The sequence below is a fragment of the Lonchura striata genome, chromosome 1 (assembly GCF_046129695.1).
Source record: "Lonchura striata isolate bLonStr1 chromosome 1, bLonStr1.mat, whole genome shotgun sequence".
Classification (NCBI taxonomy): Eukaryota; Metazoa; Chordata; class Aves; order Passeriformes; family Estrildidae; genus Lonchura; species Lonchura striata.
The window spans coordinates 13,236,170-13,261,670 of NC_134603.1; the positions used below are offsets into that span (position 1 = coordinate 13,236,170).

The 25,501-nt window shown below is 40.5% G+C and overlaps 1 protein-coding gene across 1 annotated transcript; it reads left to right on the forward strand.

Moving 5' to 3' along the window:
* Positions 1–3,837: 3,837 nt before the first annotated feature.
* Positions 3,838–12,202, forward strand: HAS2 (hyaluronan synthase 2). Its single transcript, XM_021546435.3, has 3 exons — positions 3,838–4,464; positions 8,962–9,063; positions 11,044–12,202. The coding sequence occupies exons 1-3, from the start codon at positions 3,838–3,840 to the stop codon at positions 11,974–11,976; spliced, it is 1,662 nt and encodes a 553-aa protein (XP_021402110.1). The 3' UTR covers positions 11,977–12,202.
* Positions 12,203–25,501: the final 13,299 nt, after the last annotated feature.

The following is a 25,501-nucleotide window of genomic DNA, read 5'->3' on the forward strand; positions in this document are numbered from 1 at the left end:
ATGTTGAGATAAAGGCAACTTAATAAAGCAAAGGCTGTGCATGAAGCAAAGAAAAACAAAATATTTATCCTCTAATTCTCATCAGCAGATGATGTTCAGCCCCTTCCCAGGAAGTACGGCTTCAGTACTGAAAAACAAATGTCATAACAAATGCTTCCCCCTCCTCCTTTGAGCTTTTTTTATCTGAGGAGATGTCATATGGTATGGAGTATCCCTTTGGTCAGTTTGGATCAGCTGTCCTGGTTATGTTCCCTCCCAGGACTTTGGCCACCCATAGCATTGGTGTGGGAGAAAATGTTGGAGAGACATCCTGGACACTGTGAGAGCACTGCTCAGCAGTAGCCAAAACACTGCTGTGCTAGCAACAACTTCCCAGCTACCAATACAAAGCAGAGCACTTGGAGGGCTATGGGAAAAATAATTCCATCTCAGCCAGGCCAGTACAGGGACACCATGAGCACCTTTGTGATCAAACTTTTATCACTGCCTCCTGGATAGATAATTGGCTTTGCAACTTGTGGTTAGGGTTTTTCTAAGTGTCTTCAGATGTTTGGAATTAATATGTGCTAATTCTTTCAAACAACCTTCCAAATCATTACGTGTTAGGTGCAAACTTTCTGTGTCTCCCTCTCTTGCTTTTTAATCTTCTGAGGAAAAGCTACCCAGAATTACTATGTGGCAATGTTTGAGTGTTGCACATGAGAGGGAATTTCTGAAAGAGATAATATAGTGAGATGTATCCCATGTGTTATAAGCAAATATGACTTCAGTTTGACCTCCATCAGTTTGACCCCCATCATTGGTTCCATGTCCTGTATCAATGGATGCCAGGCACCACCTGATTGCTTCCTTTGTCTTCATAGCAGCTACACAACAGAGAGTGTACAACTGAACAGGCTGCAGATAATATTGGTATCCTCTGGCACCAGTTTTTCTGGATATCTATTTGCCCCTATTCAGTATTAGTAAGAAAATAAGCTTTTTCTTTCTCTTTGCCTCCTGACTTCATTAAGGGATGAACTATCTCCAGGCCCTGTTACTCTCAGAGATGTGTGAAAGCAGATTAATAGCCATGTGGATGAACTTTGCCACAGGATTTTGGAGGAAGAAAAATTGCTACTTTACCATGGAGGTCACCAGTATTCTTTGCTCAGTGAAGATGCCTCTAAGGATTTAGATGCCCAAATTGCAGTATAGAATGATTATATTTCACTGTGTCAGGCCAGGCTAGATAATCATAACAGCACTGTCTGATCTGAAAGTCTCTGGAGCAGCTGCTGCCTAGCCTCAGTATTAGTATTTGACTCAGCAGTTCGTTTTTGGTCCCAGACTTGTACAAGCATCATTTCCTTTTAACTTCTTGGCTTAATTCTTGGAGATGGGTGGAGAGCTTTTGGCTTCTTTGCCATTGTTTGGGCATGTTAAATTTGATAAAGATCATTTCTGCTGGGCAAGCTATCAATACCTCGTGTTAAATCTTGAGACTATTGAGCAACTTTTCCAGTTCTCCTGAGATTCAGTCAATTAAAAGACTATACATTAAACCCTCAATTGCACATACAAAGGGGAACGTTTCTTTGATGAAAGCCAAGAATTTAGATCAAAACACGGTTTATTTTCCTAATGTTGACAGAGAAAGGGAAAAAGAAAGGTTGTTTTATTAACACCAGAAATTAATTTCTTGATCTTAAAATACTGGATTTTTGCAATGGAGAGGGTCTGTGCTGTAATGACAAAGTCAGAGAATTTGGTTTTGTTTTTTTTTTTTTTTTCCTTTGTGCAGAAGCACTTCATAGGTAGAGCAAAACAATAGCAAATTAATGTAAAAGATGCCTGCTACAATATATAGTCATTCAAATGTAGCCACTCCAGATCTTAATGTAAATCCTCTTTATTTCAGCCATATAATTCTTAATGTAAGCAGACTTTAGGACACCAAATAGGAAAGAAAAATACAAATGAGGCAAATACAAAGTATTTACCTTGATGTTTGTGACATTTTGCATGCTTGAGGGATTAGTAAACACACAGGGCTATTTTACTTCGAGGTAATCTAGAGGGGATCCATTACTTAATCTGTTTTGTAAAGCAAGTCTATTTTGGGCACTGAGTTTCAATTCACCTATAGTGGTGGTAAGCATAAGCTGTCTTTTATTAGGCATCTTTATGACCCCTGCTGTGAAAGATTTTCAGACAGGCCAGAACAGGGAGGGTCCCTTTTGCTGGTGGATGATTACAACACCTGTCAGAGCCCAGCCTTAAGTATTCAAGGAAGTCCTAGAGCTAGGGTCTGATTTCTTTAACAGTGCCTCCAAATATACATTTAAGAGACTTCCTCCTGTCTTGAAATTCAAGACCCTAAATAGCCAGTGGAAAAAGACAAAGTCTTTGTAACCTCAAACTTCATGCTTGCCTAATTTATTTTTATATTGTAAGTGATTCTGTGTTGCCTTTTTTGTTCCAAGCCTATAACTTTTCAGACATATATATAGTTGATGACAGCTGTGCTGCTGTGTCTTGGTAGTAATTTTTCAAGGAAGAGTTAAAAACATATATGATGTAAGGAAGTCCTATTCCTATTCCAACTTCAGTTTTGGCCAACAGATGGTGAAACAAACATGAGCAGCAGATGAGTGAGATGGTAACAGCAGGGAAAATATGAATAATAGAAGAAAACACAAATATTAAATCTATTACTCGGAGAGGACCTAATTCAGCAAAATATTCAAGCATAAGCTTTATTGACTTGCCACACTCTTGCTGGGTTAACCTGAAACAGACATCATCTGTTTTATGTCCTTCACATAAAATACATCTATTGGCAGAAAATGCTGTCATTAACTTCTTACAATTCTGAGAAAACTGTTGCATAAAATGGGTAATGTATTGTCAGAAAAGATATTTAGGTACCAATAGAGTCCTGCCTGGCTGTCTATACTGTTTATTTGTTTTGAGAATGCCAGAGCAGCCTCCATGCCAACCAGTTGCTCCATAGTTTGCCCAGAGTTTACATTAGAAGACTTTATAGCCAGGTAAGCTAAATATGTAGAAGTGGTCAGAATCAGCTGATGCCCTAGAGAATTTCTGAGTTCAGGGTGGAGTGTTGGCTCTGTTAAATTGATGCATATTTTTGCCACAGACTTAGTCTCAGTTAAGCTTTAGCCCCTATACACACATGCTTACTTGTGCATGTATCTATGTACACAACTATATGAATAATACATTTTTGCAGTGGTATTGAGAAGACCTTTTAAAGCAGATGTCTGATTATATAAATATAAATTATAAATATAGTCAGACATCTGTTTAAAAAATTATAAATACATTCAGGCATCTGTTTTAAGAATGTCTTTCCAATATTTTTGCAAACATAACTAAGCGACAGAAACAATTCAGGGTGGGATGCAGTCGTGACATGGATGGGGGATGAGGAGGGGCTGTCCAGACATTCAGCTGTTCTGCTCTCCTGTGACCATATGAAGAGAGTGGTGGCCCTAAAGCCCCTTCTCCAACCTCCTCAGAATAATATGACAGTGTCTTATGCAACTAGTCCAGGTTGCCAAAATAAGATCCTGAAACAGATAGCACCTTCTGTGAGGGCACTGTGAATAGCAGAAAGCATCTCTGCTGCATTACATCTGTCTGGATTGTACTTTACATGGAGGAAGTCCTGCAACAAGATGTTCAGTTGAACAAGGGGATGCAGTGATTCTGTGAGCTAGGACCTCAGGGTGTATCTGTTGATGCTGAGATTTGTGTTGCAGCCATGTGCACCTGTTATAATGTCTTGTATCAGCAAGTGGTGGCTCTGCTAATGGTTTCCTTACTTCTTTGCAGATGTATTGTGAGAGGTTTATATGCATCCTGAGAATACTTGGAACTACACTCTTCGGGGTGTCCCTCCTGCTGGGAATCACCGCTGCTTACATCGTGGGCTACCAGTTCATCCAAACAGACAACTACTACTTCTCCTTTGGACTCTATGGTGCTATCCTGGCATCACATCTCATCATCCAAAGCCTGTTTGCCTACCTAGAGCACAGGAAAATGAGACGGTCGCTAGAGACTCCAATCAAACTGAACAAAACAGTTGCCCTTTGTATTGCTGCCTATCAAGAAGATCCTGACTACTTAAGAAAATGTTTACTTTCTGTAAAAAGATTGACCTACCCTGGAATTAAAGTTGTTATGGTCATTGATGGGAACTCAGAAGATGACGTTTACATGATGGACATTTTCACTGAAATCATGGGTAGGGACAGTTGTGCCACTTATATCTGGAGTAATAACTTCCATGACAAAGGTCCGGGTGAGACAGAGGAGTCCCACAGAGAGAGCATGCAACATGTATCTCAGCTGGTCCTGTCCAACAAAAGTGTTTGCATCATGCAGAAATGGGGTGGAAAAAGAGAAGTAATGTACACAGCATTCAAAGCACTGGGGAGAAGTGTGGATTATGTACAGGTAGGTATTAGAGCACCAGGTCAGTGCCAATTCAAACACACTTTGAAAGAAAGCAGCTTTTGTATATTTTGTGCAGCATGTTAGAGGCCATCCTAGTCCCTGATGAACACAGTGCTCCTTTCAGTCTGTTTGGAAACAGCTTGACCGTTAAAAGGGTATTTTGCTACCTTTTAAAATGGCCAGTCTATCTGTGACTGTTTAAAATCTGTGCACCAGCTGCTGGAGAAATCTGAAATCCTTCCCCTGCCTTCAGTACTGTCCCCTCATCCAAATGGTTTTACTGCAGACAAAGCCAGTGACTTCCTGAAAGTCCCATCTCTGCTCCTGTAGGTGAAGGTCTTGAGTAAGCCTTTATTTTGTGAGTTGTTAGTAGCCCCATATACGAGCAGACAGACAGGTATTTGGTCTCACTAGGGAATATCTTGGAGAAGTGCTGAAGTCTGTAAAAAATTTGAGGATATATTTTAAAGGCTTTGAAGGCTATGTGGAGTATTCAATAAAAGGGTCAATGTGATGTGTAGATTTGAAAGAAAATTTCTTCAGCTAAAGCCTGAAAGAGCTTTTGCTTCATCACTTACAGCTGCATTACCTCACTCACTGCAACTTGGCCTTTAAGGCCATTATGACACACTACTCACTTAAAAATGAATTAGGCTGGGTCCTCTCTCCCTGTTTCCAAAGCAGCAGAGGCACATTTTTTCCAGCTGCCTTGGATCCCCTGAAAGATTCTTTATGTTTTTGCCTTACTTACATGGAAGCATTCCTTGCTCCTGCAAACAGCCCTGCTGACTGTGGGAAAGGGAAGGGAAAGCAGGTGGGATCAGATACTCTGGCTGGACACTGAAGACCCTTCCTTAGAAATCTAGGCCAAGAAGGCTCATTTGACTCGTCCCACTGAATAGGAGATGATTTTCCCAATGAACCACACTCAGTTCTTCCCAGCTTCTCCCACACTCAGAGCAGCCAGCAGTGCAGCTCCCCGCGAGGTGCTCTCTGCTGGCTCAGGGCTGCTGCATGGCTGAGCCACATGTGTTTCTGGGGCCTGTGGCCAGCCTTGTGTGGGTGTGTGTGCATGCTCTGCACAGCACAGCATCCACGTGCAGTGTCCTAGGGACGTGGAGAGGCTGCCAGTAGCTGGGCTGAGAGCAGCAAGTCTCCCTTCAGTGTACAGGAGGGGCAGAAACTGAAGAGTGCCAGGAACCGCTCTGTAATTGGAGCTAGGAGAGTAAAGCCAAGATTTCAAACCCATCCTCTACCACTTCCCAAACTGAAACTGATTTATTCTTTCAAAACAATGGGCTTAAGCTCCCCATTGTCTGCGCTTTGGTTTTGTGCTGTGAGGAACTATGATGGGATAAAAATGCTGATTTTCTTTATTAGCATGGGTTTATAATCACACAGACAGACATACCAGATTGCAGAGAGAGAAGACAGAGAGGAAACAGATTCATTGCAAGTTTCCTCCCTCAGTTCAGTTCTTGTATTTTTCAGGGAACCTGGAAAAAGTGTTTCTATTTCAACAGTCATAGCATAAATTCAGAAAATAGAAGGGACATTTCTGTTTAGTTAACACTCCAGACCTGGCTCAGAAGTTCTAATGAATTTGTCAGAGACTATAGTGCTGCTGTGAGCACAGTCTGCAGTAGTATGTGATGCCACAGTCACATCTATAGTCACATCTGAAGTAGAAATTCAGCCCCTTGGTGGCCCTGGCTACTGCAGAGTCATAAAAAAAATGCAGCTAAAATGTGTCTCTGTTTTATGATTGAATAAAGGTTGAGATATTTCAAATGGTCCTTTGGGGAGACCCAGGATAAATTACTTTAAACAAGCCCAATATTTCAAGGGCTAAGCAGTCTGCATCAACGATGAAGCATTTTTAAAAGTGGCCAGTCAGCACCACTGCCCAGCTTCAAAACTGTAGGCCTTACAGTTCTTAGAAAACACCCTGGAATTATGAACAGGCAATCCTAAACAGTCAGACCAGTGCAGATAACAAGCTGTTACTCAGTAGTGGTGTCTCATTAAGTACTGAAAACTACTGTGTAGGCTTGTTTCCATCCTAGAAGAGTTTATGAGTGTGCAAGTAATCAGGTAGAGGAGTTAAACTGGCAGGTATTATCAGTGCAGAGTTGTGAGGTAACCAGGGTGCAATTCATCTTGGCTTGATGGAGATGCCTGTGTGGACAGTCCAGTGCAGCTCAGAGCAGCTTGGATAAACTCTCACTGCCTATAGCAAGTAAAAGAACAGCTCCCTTAAGGTCAGTGTTCCTTTCATGTAACTGTGACCCAAAGCAGTGATGTTTGGGTCACTTGGCCCTTCTGTGCAAAGATGGCAAATTTTCTCTTGGGCTGTCCTGGGCGCACCCTGGCTAGGCAGGTATCGGTGTTTATTTGGGCTTCTAAGTGTCCGTGTTTCTCTGGGTGTGTCCTATGTTCACCTGCAAAAACCTCATCCAGATGGAAAATAATGCTTGTTAGATTTGTCCCAGAAACCCAGACATATCTACTTGTGCTGGCATGCCCAGGGCATGTGATGGTGTTTTGTTAAAAAAATCCAGTGTTTTCAGGATTCCTCATCTGTAATATATTAGTGATGTGCCTCATGGGCAGGCCTTTCTACCGTAGGTAAATACATCTGATGGTGTGAGAGCTGCTCAAGTGACAGGTGCTGGAGGGAAAGCAGAGGGGCTGGGAGGCAGCTGATTCCAGCCCACCACTCATGGTCAAAAGAAATGACATGCCTGTCACTGCCTGAGCACCCTGGGAATTCAGCAAACTACAGATTCCCTGTGCAAAACACTCAGCAACAGGTTTGTCCAGGAAGACCCAGGTAAAAGTATAGGCAGTGTTTTCCCTCTTCAGTAGAATTGTTTTTCCCCCTTTCTATCACCCAGTGCTGCCTCTGATGACAGTTTTCCACTAAAGCTGGAGTCAGACCTTGGCCAGGTTACAAAGATGCTGTGGGATGAGGCCATTGAGGAGGGGAGATGGATGCATCAAGTTAGTGGGAGCTGGAGATGCTTGTGGCTTTTCTCCTGATGAAGATATAAGAACTTTCATCACCTTTCTCCTCTTGGCCCCCTCTCAGTGAGCACAGAGGGGAGATGTTGGCAGAGTCCCAGCTGCATCCAGCTATGCAGTCCAGCTATCCTGGGTAACCTCTCCTCTTGATTCTGGTCCAGAGCAGAGACCCAGGGCTGCTCTCCCACTTCATAGAGCAGATGTACAGATTACCTCTCACCTGGAGTGAGAGGGCTTAGGTTGAATTAAAAGTTTGCATGAAAGGACACCAAAATTAAGATACCCATTACAAACTCCCAGCAGAATCTGTCTTAATGTGCTGTTTATGCAGAGCTACTGCCTTGCTCCCACTGACTCCCTCTGAAGTCAGAGGAATGCAATGTAGGGACAAACTGGAGGCAGTATGAGAATTTGTAGGGTGGGATTCAGCCAGTCAGAGAGGTGTTTCTGGGACAGTCTCTGCTCCAGTTCCTGGGTGTCTGTGAAATGAGTTCACACACGATGTGGCCAGTTCTTTCAGCTGCAGCAACTGCAACAAGGAGACACCCTCTTGTTTTAAACAGACTGCAGCCCAAGTCATTCTCCTCAGAGCGAATGAAAGCAATGCCAGCTGTTTCACAGACTAGCCAGCCTGTCTGAGCCCTCCTCCTACTCTCCAGGGGAAAGCCAATTTCCTAATGTACACAGTGTTTTAGTTGACTAGGAGTGTTTGTGTAGCTGAAATGCCTTGTGTGTCATTTACTTCTGCCTTGCTCTTTTGGAGTACTGAACTCCAGGACTCATGCCTTCTGGCCTTACATACTTTTTTATAAGAATGCCAGAGAAAAATAGCAAATAATTTCTCTTCATCAAATGTCAAATCCCTGCACTACTAATAACACATCATGCATCTAAAATTAAAAATGAGTTTGTTCTGAAATACAAGATACATATTTTACATGAATTGCTAAACTCTTCTGTGAGTGAAAGAATGATTAGGTTTCTTCCCAGACTCCTACTTGACTTTTTTTCTTTTTAATAACAAGTGTCTGGGATTTAACTCCTCACTCTTTCCCTCATATGGCAGTGGGAAACATTTGTTTGGGGTGCTCCAACCGTGCAGCTGATGCAGGGAAATTTTATGTCAGAGCACAACAGGAATCTGCTGCACACCCACAAACACCGTCTTATTCTGCAGTGCCCCATATCTTATTCAAAGAAGCCAGCCCAGTGTGCCAGTAAAATAAATGGAGCTGATACAGAGGATTGTTTGTGTGCACAGCCTTAACAAGCTCTGTGTTTTGTGCAACACTATGCCTTGCTGCCTGGTACAAGTGACCTTTAACAGAAATATCAGTGCAGACTTCAAAGTCAGATTTAATTGCGTTCAGGAGAATATGCATTTAGAGTCACTATAATCACTTGCATGATTTTTATTTTCTTCTGTAGTGTACTCCTTAACCCATTTTTGTTCTTTTTTTTTCTTACTTGTAGGTCTGTGATTCAGATACAATGCTTGATCCAGCCTCATCAGTGGAGATGGTAAAAGTTTTAGAAGAAGATCCAATGGTTGGAGGAGTTGGAGGTGATGTCCAGGTGAGTACAACATTTTCAGATTAACAGAGGTTAACTATTTGCATTGCAACAGATTTCTCAACCTGAAATAGCATTAAATATAATTTATGTGTATATACTATATGCATATATATAATATGTGATGCCATTATAGATGCTCTTACCTTAACCTTTTTGTCCATTGAATGGAAACTCTTCTTGGACATGAGCACTATATGGTTTTAACTTCCATAGCAAGCAAACAAATAATATTCTGCCCCCTATATGTGAAAAGGGGGCCACTGGCATTGTCAGGATTGTTGTGGCATCTTTGAGTCTCTGGGTATAGCTGCATGCTCAAGGTGCCAAAGAAAAGCTATAAGGGAGCAGGAAACTGAGAACAAGTCTCCCAAAGCCATGTCCAACAACCCCAAGCACTTCAATTTTATTACTACTGGCAGCCAAGATTGTTAGAAATAAAAAGGAAATTTGAAACACTGTGCACTCTGTGTATTGCTGGCCTTCCCATCTCTGTCAGGCAGGGCAATAGAAAACTTCCAAGTCAGACCAGTTCCATGTGTGTTAGGATTTTCAGAATTATAGAGTTTGGCTGATTACTACTGCAAAAAGCTCTTGTTACCTTTTGATACAACTCCTTCTGCTGCAATTTATAAAGAGAAATGTATATGAATATTTGAGTTAGCCTTATGATCTGTCCTCTGTACTCAGTTGGGCTTTCTATGGGAGATAGAGGAGAAAGAGCTATGTAAATGAGCAAGAATTAGCTAATGAACGCCCAAGTAGTCAGAAGTATTTCAGGCATGTGGCTTTTAACTACAGAAATTAGGATTCCCACAGAAACCTGAATACCTTTGGAGCTCCAGACTGACCACAAACCAGGTGACACAGCCTATGCAGGTGAAATTCTAGGCATGTGTGAATACAAGTGAAGGGAGGCAGAACACGTTCAGCTGTGACAGTGAAGGTTCATAAGTACCTGCATTGGGAAGGACGTATGTCCTCTGTGAGGAAAGGTGACAAAATGAAGGCTTTGGGCTTTTTTTCCCCCCAGTTCATTTTCCAGCATACACCAAATACATTTGAGCCAGGCTTGAGCCTATCCTTAAGCCCTGCTACTTCTAATATGTTCTGGAATTAAAACTGACAGAAATTAGGACCATCAGAGCAAAAGACTATTTTTTTCTAGTTGTGGGGCAATGCTTTATAGTTGGAAGGCCAAAGATCCACACACTTCCTTGTCATATCCTCTGGCACAAGGTGTGTGTTGAGAACCTGGATGTGAATTCACATATTTGTGCATCTGCATCTGCTGAGTGTTCAGACTGGATGTGCAGTTGGGTTGTGCAGAAGGGAAAGACTGACACATTTATGTGGGCCTGAAGAAAGCTCTACTGGAGTATCGCCATATGTCTTGGACAAGGTAACAGGCTAGTACTGCCAGAACAGGTTGCTCCCTCAGAGGAATGCTACATATGGGGACACAGTTCAGAGTTAAACCTCTAAGGCCAGACTTGTGATACCAAAATGTAGGGCAAAGACCACGTGCTCTGGTTTTCTCATGCTCCAGCATAGTTTTGGGAGGGCTGGCAGGAGTCTTGTAAGTCCCAAAGATGTGTAAGGGCAGGAAAGCAGCAGGAGGCCATGAACTCACCGCCTCCTCTTGGTAAAATCTAAATCCAGCAGGTCTTTAACTGGGGGCAAAAGGGAAGGAAAAATGAGACAGAAAAGAAGGGAATTTCATGGTAGAGAACAGGAAAGGTTGCAAGGAAAAAAAGAACTTCTCGGTGAAACAGACAGAAAGTTTCATCTCACCCTTCCTGTCAATGTCCTGGCTGAAATGTTTGCATAGCTTCTGGGTTTGCCTTGAGCTGAACACAGGAGTGAGGCTCCCACCACATTTCATCTAATGGTGCTCTAGTCTCAGCAAATTCCTTATTGATCCAATGTGCACATTTTCTGGTTTAAGAGCTCATCTAAAAGGAGTTTTTTTTTTTTTTTCAGATTTTGAACAAATATGATTCCTGGATCTCCTTTCTGAGCAGTGTGAGATACTGGATGGCATTTAACATCGAAAGAGCCTGTCAATCCTACTTTGGCTGTGTACAGTGCATCAGTGGACCTCTGGGAATGTACAGAAACTCTTTACTCCATGAATTTGTGGAAGATTGGTACAATCAAGAGTTTATGGGCTCCCAGTGCAGCTTCGGAGATGACAGGCATCTAACTAACAGAGTGCTAAGTCTGGGCTATGCAACAAAATACACAGCTAGATCCAAGTGCCTTACGGAAACACCGATAGAGTATCTCAGGTGGCTGAATCAGCAGACCCGCTGGAGTAAATCCTACTTTAGAGAGTGGCTTTATAATGCCATGTGGTTCCACAAGCACCATTTGTGGATGACCTACGAAGCGGTAATCACTGGATTCTTTCCTTTCTTCCTTATTGCCACAGTCATTCAGCTCTTCTACAGGGGAAAAATCTGGAACATTCTCCTCTTCCTGTTGACAGTTCAGTTAGTTGGCCTGATAAAGTCTTCCTTTGCCAGCTTCCTTAGAGGCAACATTGTCATGGTTTTCATGTCACTCTACTCAGTGTTGTACATGTCAAGTTTACTGCCAGCAAAGATGTTTGCAATTGCCACGATAAACAAAGCAGGGTGGGGCACGTCAGGAAGGAAAACCATTGTAGTTAATTTTATAGGACTCATTCCAGTCTCCATTTGGTTTACAATCCTCCTAGGTGGCGTAATTTTCACTATTTACAAGGAATCAAAAAAGCCATTTTCTGAGTCAAAACAGACAGTTCTCATCATTGGCACAATACTCTATGCATGTTACTGGGTTTTGCTTTTGACTTTGTACATGGTTCTAATCAACAAATGTGGCAGGCGGAAGAAAGAGCAACAACACTACGACATGGTGCTAGACGTATGATGTTTCCGTGGGAAGTTACCCAGAGTTGTAAAGCGACCCAACGACCTTGTAGTATCTGTGGCATCAGACATATGTTGCCAAGGGAAATGGATCACTGCTGCTGGGAATAGGACACTTATATTCCTCTGGGTTCATTTTCATCCTGCCAAAGTAAGGAAAATAAAAACGAAAAAAAAAAAAAGAAAAAAAATTTTTTTGTTTTCAAGGGGGGAAGGACACAAACCACACAGTTACGACCTGTTCACAAGAAAAGGGGAGAACTTCTGTGTTTATGCACTTTTTTCTAATGTGCATATGCCTGACAGTGTTACGTTCTATATACCTCACTGGTCATGCTTATGTGTGTGGACAGAAAGAAAGGGAGTTTGGAGAATCAAGAAAAGGACTGTACAACCCCTTGCAACCTAATTTATGAACTTCTCTTTTTTATAGTTCTGTTTATAGGAAGGGTCTTTTGTTTTAGGCTGCCAAATGTAATGCCAAAGGTAAATTTTAAGAGGCCATTGGCTGAGCTGTATTTTTATATTATTGTATTATTTGTGTGTGTGTATTTTTAAGCCAACTTTTTTTTAAATCACATATTTTATATTTTACTATCTGCCAAAAAAAAAGCTGCCTCCCCAACATTTTGTTCTTTAGCCTTTTTCAATATATTTGGGGACAAAAAAAATCATACATTCTCCCCCCAAATTTCTGCTGAAATGATATTGTTCAAACAGAAAGAATAAAAAGTATCTCTGCATTTTTGCAACTAATGAATGGTTATTTCTGTGAAAAAGCATTTAAATGTGCTCTTTTAAGACATTTGTTAGGAAAGGCCCAAAATGTTCAGGTTTTGCATACAAACAAAGTTGTGCATCAAAAAAGGCCAAAGGGGTAGATACGTGCAATTTGGGGTTTTTGTTTTGATAACATTGTACAAAGGAAATCTACTTCTCTGCTGAGAATTAATATCCCTGGCATGCACAATAAATCATAAAGCAAGGCAGGCCTCCACACCACTGGAAAAGACATTGCTATGGAAAGCATCCCACTGATTTTATATGTGACCTCAGCAGTCAAAAACATATGACTTGGAAAAATCTTGGGCACATGAAGTTGATATTGAATTCACTGATGGTCCTACTTGTTCATAATCTGCTAGTACCAAGCAAATAGTTCAGGTTTCTATTAAAATTAAAAAAAAAAATGGAAGGAAAAACTTATCAACCCTTTCAAAATGTGTGTGTTGTACTATAAAACTTCCGCAGAGTCCTTCATACAGTTTACAGAAAATAAACACATACCTTCTCTGACATCCGGTGTAATACAGACCCCAGTACCGAGCCAAATAATTTGGTTTTGGCTATAGCATATCTACCAGAAAAGAAGTCAATTTTTTTATCAGAAAACATCAAGCCTTAGCAAATGCATCACTTCCTTGGTGCCTAATAATCAGTCTTGGACATTTATTTTGGACCATAGTTTTGAGAAATAATATTCAGGACTAAATTCTGCAGTCCTTCACCAGCCAAAGGAATGTGGCATTGAGCCCTAATATACTTTATAAAGAGCAACAGAAAGACCAGCAGCCCTTTTTAGATTCTGGTATTTAAAGCACTGTGGTAAAGCAGAAATCAGCATATGATGCTTAAAGAACTTAGAAGCATTTTCAGCTTCTCTTTTTTTATGCAGACATGAATAGATTCTGCTGTAGAATGATCTGCACACACACTACCTTATTGTCTGATTATCTTGAGGTACATGATTGCTTGAAAGTCATACTAATATTATGTTAATGATTGGAGAGTTGATTCATGTTGATTACAAAATAGAACAGTATTAAAAAAAAAAAGCAAGAGGAACAGTAAAAATCAAAAAACTTGACTATGCCTTTTAACTATTTATGATGTAAGTTAAAGCTTGGGTTAACATTCAAATGTCAAATAAATCTTCTCATTCTATAAAAAGATTGAATTAATTGCCTGTATTTATTCTAGCAATTATTCAATGTATTTCCAATATAGGTTGTATAGTATAATTGTTACTTTCATAAATAAAATATTTTTGATAAGATTGTGACTAATTAATGGTATTTCTCACCAGCACTTTTACTTTGAAGCCATAAATCTGTACAGTTTGAAGGCTGTGGTTCTGATAGCACCAGCCTGATTTCCAAGTGGGAATTTGCCATGGAGCACCTGTGGAGCGCAGTGCGTGCCTGAGGTGGCTGGGGCTGGTCCCTGCTCTGAGAGGCAGCACAGGGCATAGGCTGCACTCAGAGTCTCTGCCAGCAGCTGCTAGATCAATTCAGTCAAAACACTTCCTTCCCTTTTTCCTCAGTTTCCTGATTTACAAAACAGGAATAGCAATCCAGCTTCCTTTTGAGAAGCACTTTTAAGTTTGGTACATTACATAGGAGCTGATGTTTTCCAGCCCTCCTGTCCACTGGAAATTACCACCCTCCATAGCTTGGGAAGCAGAGAACAGGTCTGTGGCTTTCTCCTGCTCATCATTAGTGCTGTTTATCAAGCCCCCTTTGCCCTGGTACAACTGAAGTGCAGCTGTATATTTTGTCACTGAAGGTTATGGGCAGCAGCCACTGCTGCAGGGACACAGGGGGCAAAGTGAAATCTCACACAGGCTTGGCACAGGTCAGTGATTTAGGACACAGCTGTCTCAGCCCTCGGTGCTTGCTGCCCTATGTCTGTACTGTGCCCAGTACTGAGCTCCCCAGGACAGGGACATCACTGATAAACTGCGGTGAGTTCAGTCCAGCTTGGTGTGGGCTGGAGTGGCATCTGAGACACCTGGGCTGGTTGGGCTGGACAAGGGACAGCTTTGGCAGGAGAACCCTGAGGTCACATCCAATACCTATAGGGAAGTGTTCAAGAAAATGGTTCCAGGCTCTTCACAGTGCTGCTTGGTTTGACAACAAAAGACTCCAGGTTAAAAGGTTCAAGGTTCAGAGTTTGGCCTGGATATGAACAGGGGCTTCTTCCCCATGAAAACATCTAAGCAGGTTGTGCATCCTCCAGGACAGTGCATCCTCCCTCCATCCTGAAGGAGTTTCAAGACTAAACTAGGTAGAGTTCTGAGATGCCTGGTCTGACCTTGGAGCTGCCCCTACTTTTAAGCAAGGGGTTGGGGCAGAGATATGAACTCTCCTGCCATCCTTTCTGAAGCAGGTGCTGACAGCTCCCACCTGCACAGAGGCTCATTTCATCTCTGTTCCAGACACATCCATCCTGACCCCAGGCACAAATAGCTCAGTAGCAGCTGATACTGAGTACCCAAAAAATCAGAGCCTTTCCAGTGACTGGATCACTCTCCTCAATGTGTTTCTGGCCATTTAAAAGAAGGTTTCAGCAGAAAAATAGCGTATGAAACACTTAGTATTGAAAGTGTTCTCAAACAATTTAAGACTTTTAATAACATTTCCTGGTTTTCATTAATAGAAAATATATTTTTGAGATCTCTATCAAAAGAAGAAAGCATGTTAAAAGAAATAGTCATAGTCTGTTTTGAACATTTTTAAAAACACAGATTTTTTTTAGTCACCTCTGATAGACAGATGGTGCTAAAAAGTCCCACAAATTATGAATTCTACATAAAAGTTTAAAAAAAGCGTTTCAAAAAATGCCATGAATTGGCAATATCTCAAGTTATAAATCATTTCCATAGTAGACTAATTTGGGTTTGAGAGCATCTGTTTGCAGAGACCAGGTGTGATGCAAAACCTACAATAATCAGAGGTGCAGCAGGGAGGAAGGACCCCTCCTTTTCTGTCTGCTAATAAGCTTCATTTTGGCCAAGAATCAGGTTTCTTTCAATGGGAAATGCATGAATATTTAGCAGAACTTTTCTAGGAGGCAGAAAAATTCCTGTCAGACACACACTGCCAAACATGTCCTGATGCACAAGCTGTTGTGAATCTGTCTATTAAAAAATTTGGTCTGAATTTTTTTCTTAGCAAGAGTTAAGATGGTAAAGAGGAGACAAAACTACTTAAAGTTGTTGATGAGATTCGGTATTACTGAGGCTTTGTTGCAAATGCCACTTTTCTCTGGATTTAATACAATTGTTTTAAATAAAGTACATTTTTCCCCAACTTTTATTCAGCCTAAATTTGCTGCTTAAGCTTTGTTTTGGATGGATGGATGGATGGATGGATGGATGGATGGATGGATGGATGGATGGATGTGTGCTACAAATTGTTCTTGCTTCTTCCAGCTATGGAAGAAGCATGTTATACATTTTATAATAAATATTACACTTTCTATAATATTTGCATTAGCCAAATAAATGCAACTTACTCTCCTAAAATAGTGCTAAGATTTCTATAAGTTACCAAACTGCCTAGAGGAAAATAACCTTGTACTTACATTGTCACTAAATAAAGGAGAGATCCAGGTCGTATTTCTGAGCTTTGGTATATGATGATACACTATTGTTCAAGTGTAAATACAGCCTGTGGCATGTTTTTGTTACAGGCCAGAGAGTCCTGACCCAGAAAATGCTGGACACAGGTGGCATTGATACGTGGAGCAGGAACTAGCCTGGTATGGGAGACTGTAGAATTTAGATGTGATCCCTGTCATCAGATGATGACCATATTGAAAAGAAAAGAGTCCTGGCTTTTTTTTTTTTTTTTTTTTTTTTTTTTTTTACTAGATTAAATACAAGCTATCGCTACTCACAAGAAGCAAAAGGCAAGTCAGCTCACACATTTACCTGACATCATGTGGGAACTTATTCTCTCAAGAGATCCTTAGATGTCATTCAGTTCTGCAGTTTTCACACCTTTCTTTTTTCCTAAGTTTTCCTAAGGACATTTTCTAAGTCCTTTGGTCATGTGCAGGAAGTAAGAAAAAACTACCTCGGGTCTAGGACCCATTGGATTAATGCTTCCATTGCTTCTCTTACATAATCCCTGCTGGGCTGTCTTTTAGTACTTCAGTTTGTTCCAGTTGGACACACTTTGTAGAAATTATATGGTTATGATAAGACCTTCTTTTGGCTATTTCTCACAAATATCAGTGAGAACAGGAAGCATTAAGAGCTTGCTCATGATCAGTGCTGCTTTGTATAACCCAAGGAAGTAAAGTCTGGAATCTGACATTATCAGACACATTATTAGAAACTACAAAACCCACAGAAAGAGCATGTGAAAGAGAGACAGCTAGCAAATGAATCACAGGAAATTATATTTTGTAAGTTTCTCTGCCCATATAATTATTTATTTCATAGTCTTTGTGAGTAAAAGTAGCACTTCTTTCTATGTCTTGATCCTACAGCACTTTAGGATGTACTGCTACATGGAACAAACACTAAGTCATGAAGAACTGAGATGAATGTGGCTAAAAATAGACCAAGTGGGCAGCTTAGTCTAAATTAATTAGGAGATTGCAGCCTATATCTGTTCCCCAGAATTGTTCTTAAGTTTTCCGTACTGATTCTTTCTAATGAATGTAGCTGAACCCATCCAGTGAGTTGATGCTGCAGATACCAGTGAATTCTGTCTGTGATCAGTCTTCACTGCCTTCCTAAGAGCTGGTCCTGACCTGGATTCTGCCTCCATCTATAATACCTGGATAATCATGACAGCACTGTGAGATGTATTGCAAGATAGCTCAGCATCGAAAGAGAAATTCTATGAAGACTATAGAATAGGGCTCCTCCTTCAGGAAAGGAAACATTTGATAACAGAGATATACAAGAAGCACCACACAGAACACAAGATGCTTATTTTATGCTTATATCATAGAGATATAGATCTTTTTCCCTACAAATGCCTGTTGCTGTTCACTGCCTATGGAGGGAGGCTCAATGGCCAGCTCAGATCATGGTTCATAGTTTAATTCAGGTTGGAGTAGTCTCAGAAGATCATCTAGTCCAACATTTTGTTCAAAGTAGGAACAGCTCTGAAACTAAAGCAACCCAACAGAAGAGTTTAACCCACAGCCTTTCCCTAAATGCTGACTTTTGTAGATGCTCAGATTTGGTCAAATGTGTAAAAACATGCACTCTGAAAGCCTTGTCTACACAAGAAAGTGTGATGTAACCAAAACTTTTGTGATTTCACTTATTGTAGTCTAAGTGTTATTATATTTGGTTTGATTTGATTTATGTTTCTTGGGAAATTATGCTCACAACTGTAAAATTGTTTCCTAGCTCATACAAAGAAAAAATTACTTAATTGTAATAATAAATTGATTTATACAAACTGGCAGAAAAACATGACACTTTTATGTTGGCCTATGCCAGATCAGTGTCGCATGATTTACCATAAAATAAGCCAAGTGAATTTACAGCACTTTTTTTCCATGAGGTCTGCCCTGGGCAAATCCTTGTTCTGCAGTAAGCATGAGGTAGTTTAAGCCAGCAGTGTCAGAGTCATTAGTTATATTGCCTTGGCCACAGGGCATGAGAGGAAAGGTGGACAGATAATGTATGATAATTAAGGCAGTGTAAACTCATGCCCTAGGCTATTCAAAGCTTTTAGATGTATATGTACCTTAAACTGCTCAGGACTTCTTTCTAGATAAGCCAGGGGCCTGTGCCACGTGCACACAAAGACATCCTGGACTTGTGATGTGAATTGTGAAATGAATGACCAAAATTTCAGCCTGGTTATTTAAACTGTTGAAAAACTCCACCAAGAATGTGTTTTCAGAATAAGGGCAATTCCAATTTGATTTAATAACACCTCCTCTTCTCCACATATTTTTTTTTAGATATGACTTTAAGACAGTTTACCTCTTGCACAATAGAAGTGTGATCAAAATGTGCTCACATGATCACAAGTGTATGATATGGAGCTGCCCTCCTGCAGACACTGGAGAAGATGCTGAAGATGCTGCCTGTTGCAAAGCAAATGAAGCTGAGGTAGTGGCAGGTGTGGCTCTGGACATGCACTGTCTCTGCACGGGACTTTGCACAGGCCAAATCCAATATACCTGCCTCCCACTGCCAGCACCCACTTGGCTCAGGCTGAGCAAGCAGCAGGCTGTTGGCTGAGCCATGGCTTTATACCCCTCTGAGGCACTCCAGCACGAGAGATGCACGGGCTGTGTGTATGCTGTACCCGTGGTAGAACAGAACATGCTGTATGCGCAGCAAACCTGTATCAGCCAGGGACCACAGAAGTCGGGTGTGCAATTAAGACTGGCAGCAATTCGGGTGTGCAATCTGGTCCTGGCAGCAGAGGAGGGAGAAGAGGGATTTCATCATGGAGAGAAGCATTAGTAAGCTGTAAATAAGCTAACTCACTGCAGAGCACATTCCTTTGTGGCCAGATGAGCATTACTGTGGCTGCTGTGCCACAGTGCTCTGGCATTGGCATATCAATGTGTTACCATAGGAAAAAGAGTGTGAACCTACACTGCCTCGTGCTGGGTACAGCTGTCACAGTGCATGGTCCTCTTGGCCCACTGGAAACAGTTTACTCTTTTCTTGATAGACTGTTTTACACATACTGCAAGATGACAGCATGATCACTGGCAGATGCCAGATCCATTAATTTTAATTTTTATAACTATTAGTCTTCAATTCTAGTAATTAATTATTTGATGGTCATTTAGCTTAAGACAATTCCAGTTCTAAACCATATTCTGTAATCAATTGGATTCATCCCATAGAGAATGAATCACCTACCCATCTCCAGCAGGGTGTACTCCCCCAGCAGCCTGACAGACCTCACATGGGTATCTTTACCTGTTGGGGAGCATACCTGTGTTGTCCTCAGCTACCAGCTCGGTCCCTCTCTTGCTTTGTCACTGCTCTGATTGCTACTTATGTTCTTAATTAAATTAAAGGAGTGTGAGGTTCTGGCCAAATTAATCATGGCTGGGAATCAATGTTCATATTTCTCTTGCAGCTTTGAAGTCTGTCCAATCTCTCCCATTCTCACTATAATATCTGAGATGTGATGAGGGCTTTGTAAGTACACAGACAGATTGCAAAGTTAATGGGCACATATGGGTGTTTTTCTCAGCCATTATTCTCCCTGTAATTGTGGTGGAAAGAATCTGTCAGCAGAAATGCACTCCTCAGTAATACATTGCTGTAGCATGTTGGTAAATGCTGGGGAGAGTGCTGGTCTCTGCAAGTGTGTTCTGCACACATGATAGATCACACCATATCCTTTGTTTGTTTTGTTTTTTTAAAACAACTAACCAGTGAAGAAGTAATTTAAAAATATATCTGGCATTGACTTCAGCTTGCCAAAAACTGTGGAAACCCAGTGTTGAAATAAAACGAAAAGCTCCTTATCCTTGTGGGTTTCTTCCTGTGAATTTTGGGTGATACTCTATGCACTAACAAGCAAAGCCCCAGGAAACTCAGCATCATTGCATGGGACACCTGTATCCTTTTGTTTTCCAGCCACTTCCTCAAATCTAATTTGTTACTTCTCTATTTCAATCAGCACAGCCAGGCAGGTATAAAGCTAAAGTCTTAACCACCCATAGCAATTACACATGTTTCATAAGATTAGGCAGGAAACACTTCATAAATTCCAGTAGTTAACACTTGTTTTAATTGAATTGCTCCTGAAGCTTGAATGAAACTGGTATTTCTCTTCTCTGAAGGTTACTTTTCCCAAAACACAGCTGCATAACAACAAACAGATGTTTTCCAAGGGACATAAGGACACGTTTCCAGTTAAGTGATACCTCTTTTTTTGTACATTTATCATGTATTTCTGCATCTAAAATAGTTGGAAAAAACCTTTGGTTTGATTCACCTGCATTGAATCCCTTGGCATTAACAGAAGTTTTAAAAGATCATGCAATTTGTTCAAATTTAGTGCATATTAAATAATTTGATCTTGATTTGTCATCTTGACCACAGCCAGAACAAGTCATCATGTTGCAGGGACACTTGTTTTTCTAAGAAAAGCAAAAAAAGAGCTAATGGATCATTCCTTAGATCCATTTAGGCTGCAAAAAGTATGCTATGCTGTAGGACTGTATCCTAGCAGAGCAGCTTTTACCTGTTTGCATGAGGTGAACTACTAAAATAACTTGCTTAGGAATATTGTGCTTTAGAAGAATTGCATCTAGACTGATGATAAATAGTTCATATTGATTTAGAAATAGGTGAGGCATTGCAAGATGCTCCCAGCTTTATACCTGTTGCCATAGAGATTTTATGCTTTTGCATTCTCACCTGCTTCAGCACCAGGTCAGCCAGGTTAATGCAAACCATGCTCATCAATTCTTATTCAGGTAAAATACTTGAATAGCATTATCCAGGCAAATCAATCTCAGTCCCTTTTATCATCCCAGCTGTGGAGGCAACAGCAGCAGCCAAGAGCCAGGGTTATTTACTTCTTCGAGAGTTACAGCTCCATCAGAAAGCACTGTCTGTCTTTGCCCTGATACAAGTAGACTGTAATCCAGCTGGCATCATCCTGTGCTGCTGCTGCCAAACTTCTCAGAGGGAGGGGCTGCATATTTTAAAAACCTTGCCTGCACATGTCAGTTTATTTAGTATATGTTAAGTCATTTATTTTAATCAAATAGATCAATGAAACTCTTGAGAGTTTATTCAGGCACACCTGTTTTGTTTTTTCTTTTAAGCTTATGTTATTTGGAATCAAAGCCAAAAAAGCCATTCTTACACCACAGTAAGTCTGTTCAAGAGTAGAAAAGGCCTTCTCCATGGATTGTGCTATTATTATAGTCATGCAGTAAAATGTAGACAGTAAAATTCAGACAAGCCACAACTCATTGCAAACAGGAACATACAAATGCTAAAAGGCTAGAAGGAGCAGTCTTATGTTACTTACATAGGAGCAGAATACTCTGGAAAAGTATGTTCTGACCCACAACACTGAGAGTCCTCAAAAACTGATTGTTTTCAGAGGAGATAAGTTAAAAGAAGAAACCAGCAGCAGTTTTGTTTGTAACTTCCACCCATGAGTTAATTGCAAACTGAAGAGAACTGAAAAGAGTTTTTTCCCAGCTCTAAAGGCTATAAGGTCACTGTTGAATTTCTTTGTGTTAAATTCAACACTAATTTTGCTTTAGTATTTAGCAGAAAGGTAAGAAATTCTCCATTTAAGGAACTCTGAAGCCCAGTGAAATGCATTCCCATTTGACGTATATCTGTTAAAAATTTGAATCCTCAGAAATTGTTTTCCACTTAAAGTTCTGAGTATGTTTGTTAATTCTATACAGATTCTGTACATATAATGCTCAATTAAACCAGAATTCCTCCAATGGAATTCTAAGATTTCAAGACTGTTTTATAAAACTGTGTGAAATATTTCAAGGGTGCATCAACTAGCACCATCCAATGCTGAATAATGGCCAGTTAGATAAATTAGGTTGTGGCACCATTACCATGTCCTTGAGTTTGAATAAAATTTCAATCACCATTTGACTGATCAAATGCCACAAATATAAAACTTTGTTTTTCAACTAGGTGTCATATAATTATCTATATATTTTCACCAACCATGTAACTTACAGTGGTTCCTTTGGATCATAGGTCCTTGCTCAATACATGATCCTGTGAAATGTCTTGAAAGCTTCATCAAAATGAGAAAATGATGTGTACAGCTTCCCTCTTATACTCTCTCTGCTGTTGTAGTTGACTGTATTTTTTCCCCAAAAAAGACATGTTAGCTAACTTTATTACTTACTGTATTCTATCCTTGCTTTTCTCCTGCCTTCCTTTTCATGATATCAGCTTCCAATCCAACACCATGTCCCAGAGAGTTCCTGCTGGTCCATAAAAGATTTTGTGCTAACTCAGTGAATGCTCAAGGCCATGCTCACTTGCATAAATAGCTTTTTCAGCACAGTCTTTCCGCTCAGGCTGGACTGTAGATATTGAGTAGGAGTCACTAAAAGGCACATGAGGCTGGACTACCTCCAGTCCTATCAACTGTGCCCTCTGCCCCTGGCCTGAGGTAGCTCCCAAACTATAGTCCAGAGTTACTACCAATATTCAGGCAAACACAAGCACCACAACCATGTCAAAAAATATGGAGGTGAATAAGGAGTTTGAGGCTTTCTTGATCTGTTCTCTCAAACCCCAACCAAACTTAATCTTCTCTTCCACATCTATTGTGGCAATCAAATCTTTCATTTCACTTCTTCTCCCTGACAAGTCTATCTTACTTCACTTGCTTGAGCTACCAGAACTGAAAGCATGTGGTTGCTACAACATGTTTTGGAGTTGTTCAGAGCACTTTAAAACCTCTATCTAAATGTACTGTGCAATGATGAAAATTTGATTGGTTTAAATTCTTAAACCTTGAATCAATTCTATCTGTAAGCTAGAAGATGATTCCTTTCATTTTCCTTTCTAGACCAACACAGGACTTAATGAATTCAAGATGTGTATATTCTAAGTCAGTAGGGACACTAGGATAATGGGAATTACCTAATTGACACATACCACCACCCACACACTTCATAAAATCCAGTGTCAAATTTACTGGTATTCAATTCAGAAGCAGGCTTTTCCCAGTGTAGCTCCACGTAAAATTGCTACATGTTTCTGGTCCAGTATTGTATAGCTATAGGTCTAGTCTTGTGAGGTACTAAGCCCATACATATAGTGGAGGACGCAGTGATCTCTGCCTGCATCTACAGGTCTAAATTCAATGTGCATTTTGCCTGAGGAAAGACTATTATATTTTATTTGACTTGTCTTAATAAAAATTCTTTGAAGTGCTAATTATCCTTCTGCTGCCACTTGTTGGTATATGCAGTATGTACTGCTCTGTGATATTTCTATCTTATCTGTTTACTATTTTCTAGTGAGTGGGTTACTATGAGCAATTCATTCCTTCATTTGCTCTTTTACCTCCTTGTAACAACATTTTAGTTCAGGGTGGAAACTTCCACTTCTCTGCTGGAAGAGATCAGACAGTTGACAGAATTTTTGCCAAGGTATACAGAATTTCTACACGGGCTTTTTCTACCTACTTGGCTATTTGTACCCCACTTGGTCCTCTCATACTTTTGTCAAGGTAAGATTGGTGCTTTCAGAAAAGTTGCTTTTTTTTAGATTTGGTGTTGAAACCAGGTTTCAAACCCCCCCACAAATTCTGTTAGCTGAGCTACATGCCAAAGCGCAGCATATTTTAGCAACTGTCTTTTATGCACTTCATTAAGTGTAAATGTAACAAGCATCTCAGTGTTCTCCATAATGAAAGGATTCTTTGAGTGTTAAATACTCCTTTGGTTGTTTTTAATCAAGCTTAATATGTGTGAAATTTGTGGGAAGGACAGTCCCATAGACTAACAGCAACAACAGGTACAGCCAGAAATCCCAACCTGCATAACATATGCATAACATACCACCACCTTCTTTACTCCTTGGCCTACTCAGAAAATCTTGTTGATCAATTTTGCTCTCATAGATGTTCAATTGGAGTACTCCCTATTGTCTTTCTGCAATGATATGCACAGGTGGGTTTTTGATATCAGAACTTAAGGAGAAGGTGTAAATACTGCTTGGTTCCTTATATAATTTACTTCACTGTGGAACTTTATGCAATTTAATCCACTGTGCTTTCACAGCGGAAAAATAAGCAAGACCTTTTCACAGTTGGCCAGTGCCATGTTAGCCATCCATAAGTATTGTGGGGGGATAACTTGTCACTTAGATAATCAGATTTTAGCAAAAATCTCCCAGCTAGGGTTATCTTGAAGCAAAGACCCAGAGCAAGTGGGACAGGTTTATAGGCTTGTTTCAACTTCACTTAAAACAATAGGCTTGAGGTGTTATTTGCCTATTCATTTCAAAGGGTTGTTAACTAGATGGCCCATGCTGATAAATGTCATCACACTATGTCCTTTTTACAGTATGTTCCAGATCAAAAACCTGGACTGAGCACATGTACCCTTCTTGTGTAGTCTGCTTACAGAGCAATTATGTCCTGGGCACATTTTAGCCACTGCAGAGCCAGGCAAACCCATCTTAAGTTCCCTGTCCCAGGGATGCTTGTTTCAGGTTGACTTGGGTGCACCCAAAAAACATGGCAAAGGTGAAGAAAAGGAGAGATGGGTAATCCTAGGGAACTCCAGCAGAGAGGAATACAGGCAGGAACATCCAGCAGTGGATGTCACAGTTTTCCTATGATGTGACCCAGGCTGAGCATTCACCTCCCAGAGGACTGCACTCAGCTGTGCAATAGAAAGAGTATTAAACAAGTTATATTTACAGCCTAATCAGTGCTGTAGCTGGTCTTATAAAACTGCCTGCAGACATAATGGGCTGACAAATATATTCCAAAGACTGTACGACAACATAGTTTAAAATGAATCATGACTCCCATGTAAATCAAATGCAAAATCCATGTTAATACTCTAAACCGTAAACTGTATTTCCCCACCACCACCTTTTTTCTTTTTCTTTCCCATTTCTTCTTCACTTTTTTCTCTTTTCACATCTTGCCAGAGCAGTCTCCTAGACACAGGGACATCTTGGTTGTATACTCACACAGCAGCATGAAACATTTTCATGTATCTCCTTCCCTGGTGATACAGATAGATAGATAGAAATATATATATATATATATATA

Bases quoted from the DNA above. Each gene is read 5' to 3' on its own strand.
- HAS2 (XM_021546435.3), top strand. From the start codon at position 3,838: ATGTATTGTGAGAGGTTTATATGCATCCTGAGAATACTTGGAACTACA. The intron at 4,465-8,961 runs GTAGGTATTAGA...TCTTACTTGTAG, and splicing joins GAAGTGTGGATTATGTACAG to GTCTGTGATTCAGATACAAT. The intron at 9,064-11,043 runs GTGAGTACAACA...TTTTTTTTTCAG, and splicing joins GAGTTGGAGGTGATGTCCAG to ATTTTGAACAAATATGATTC.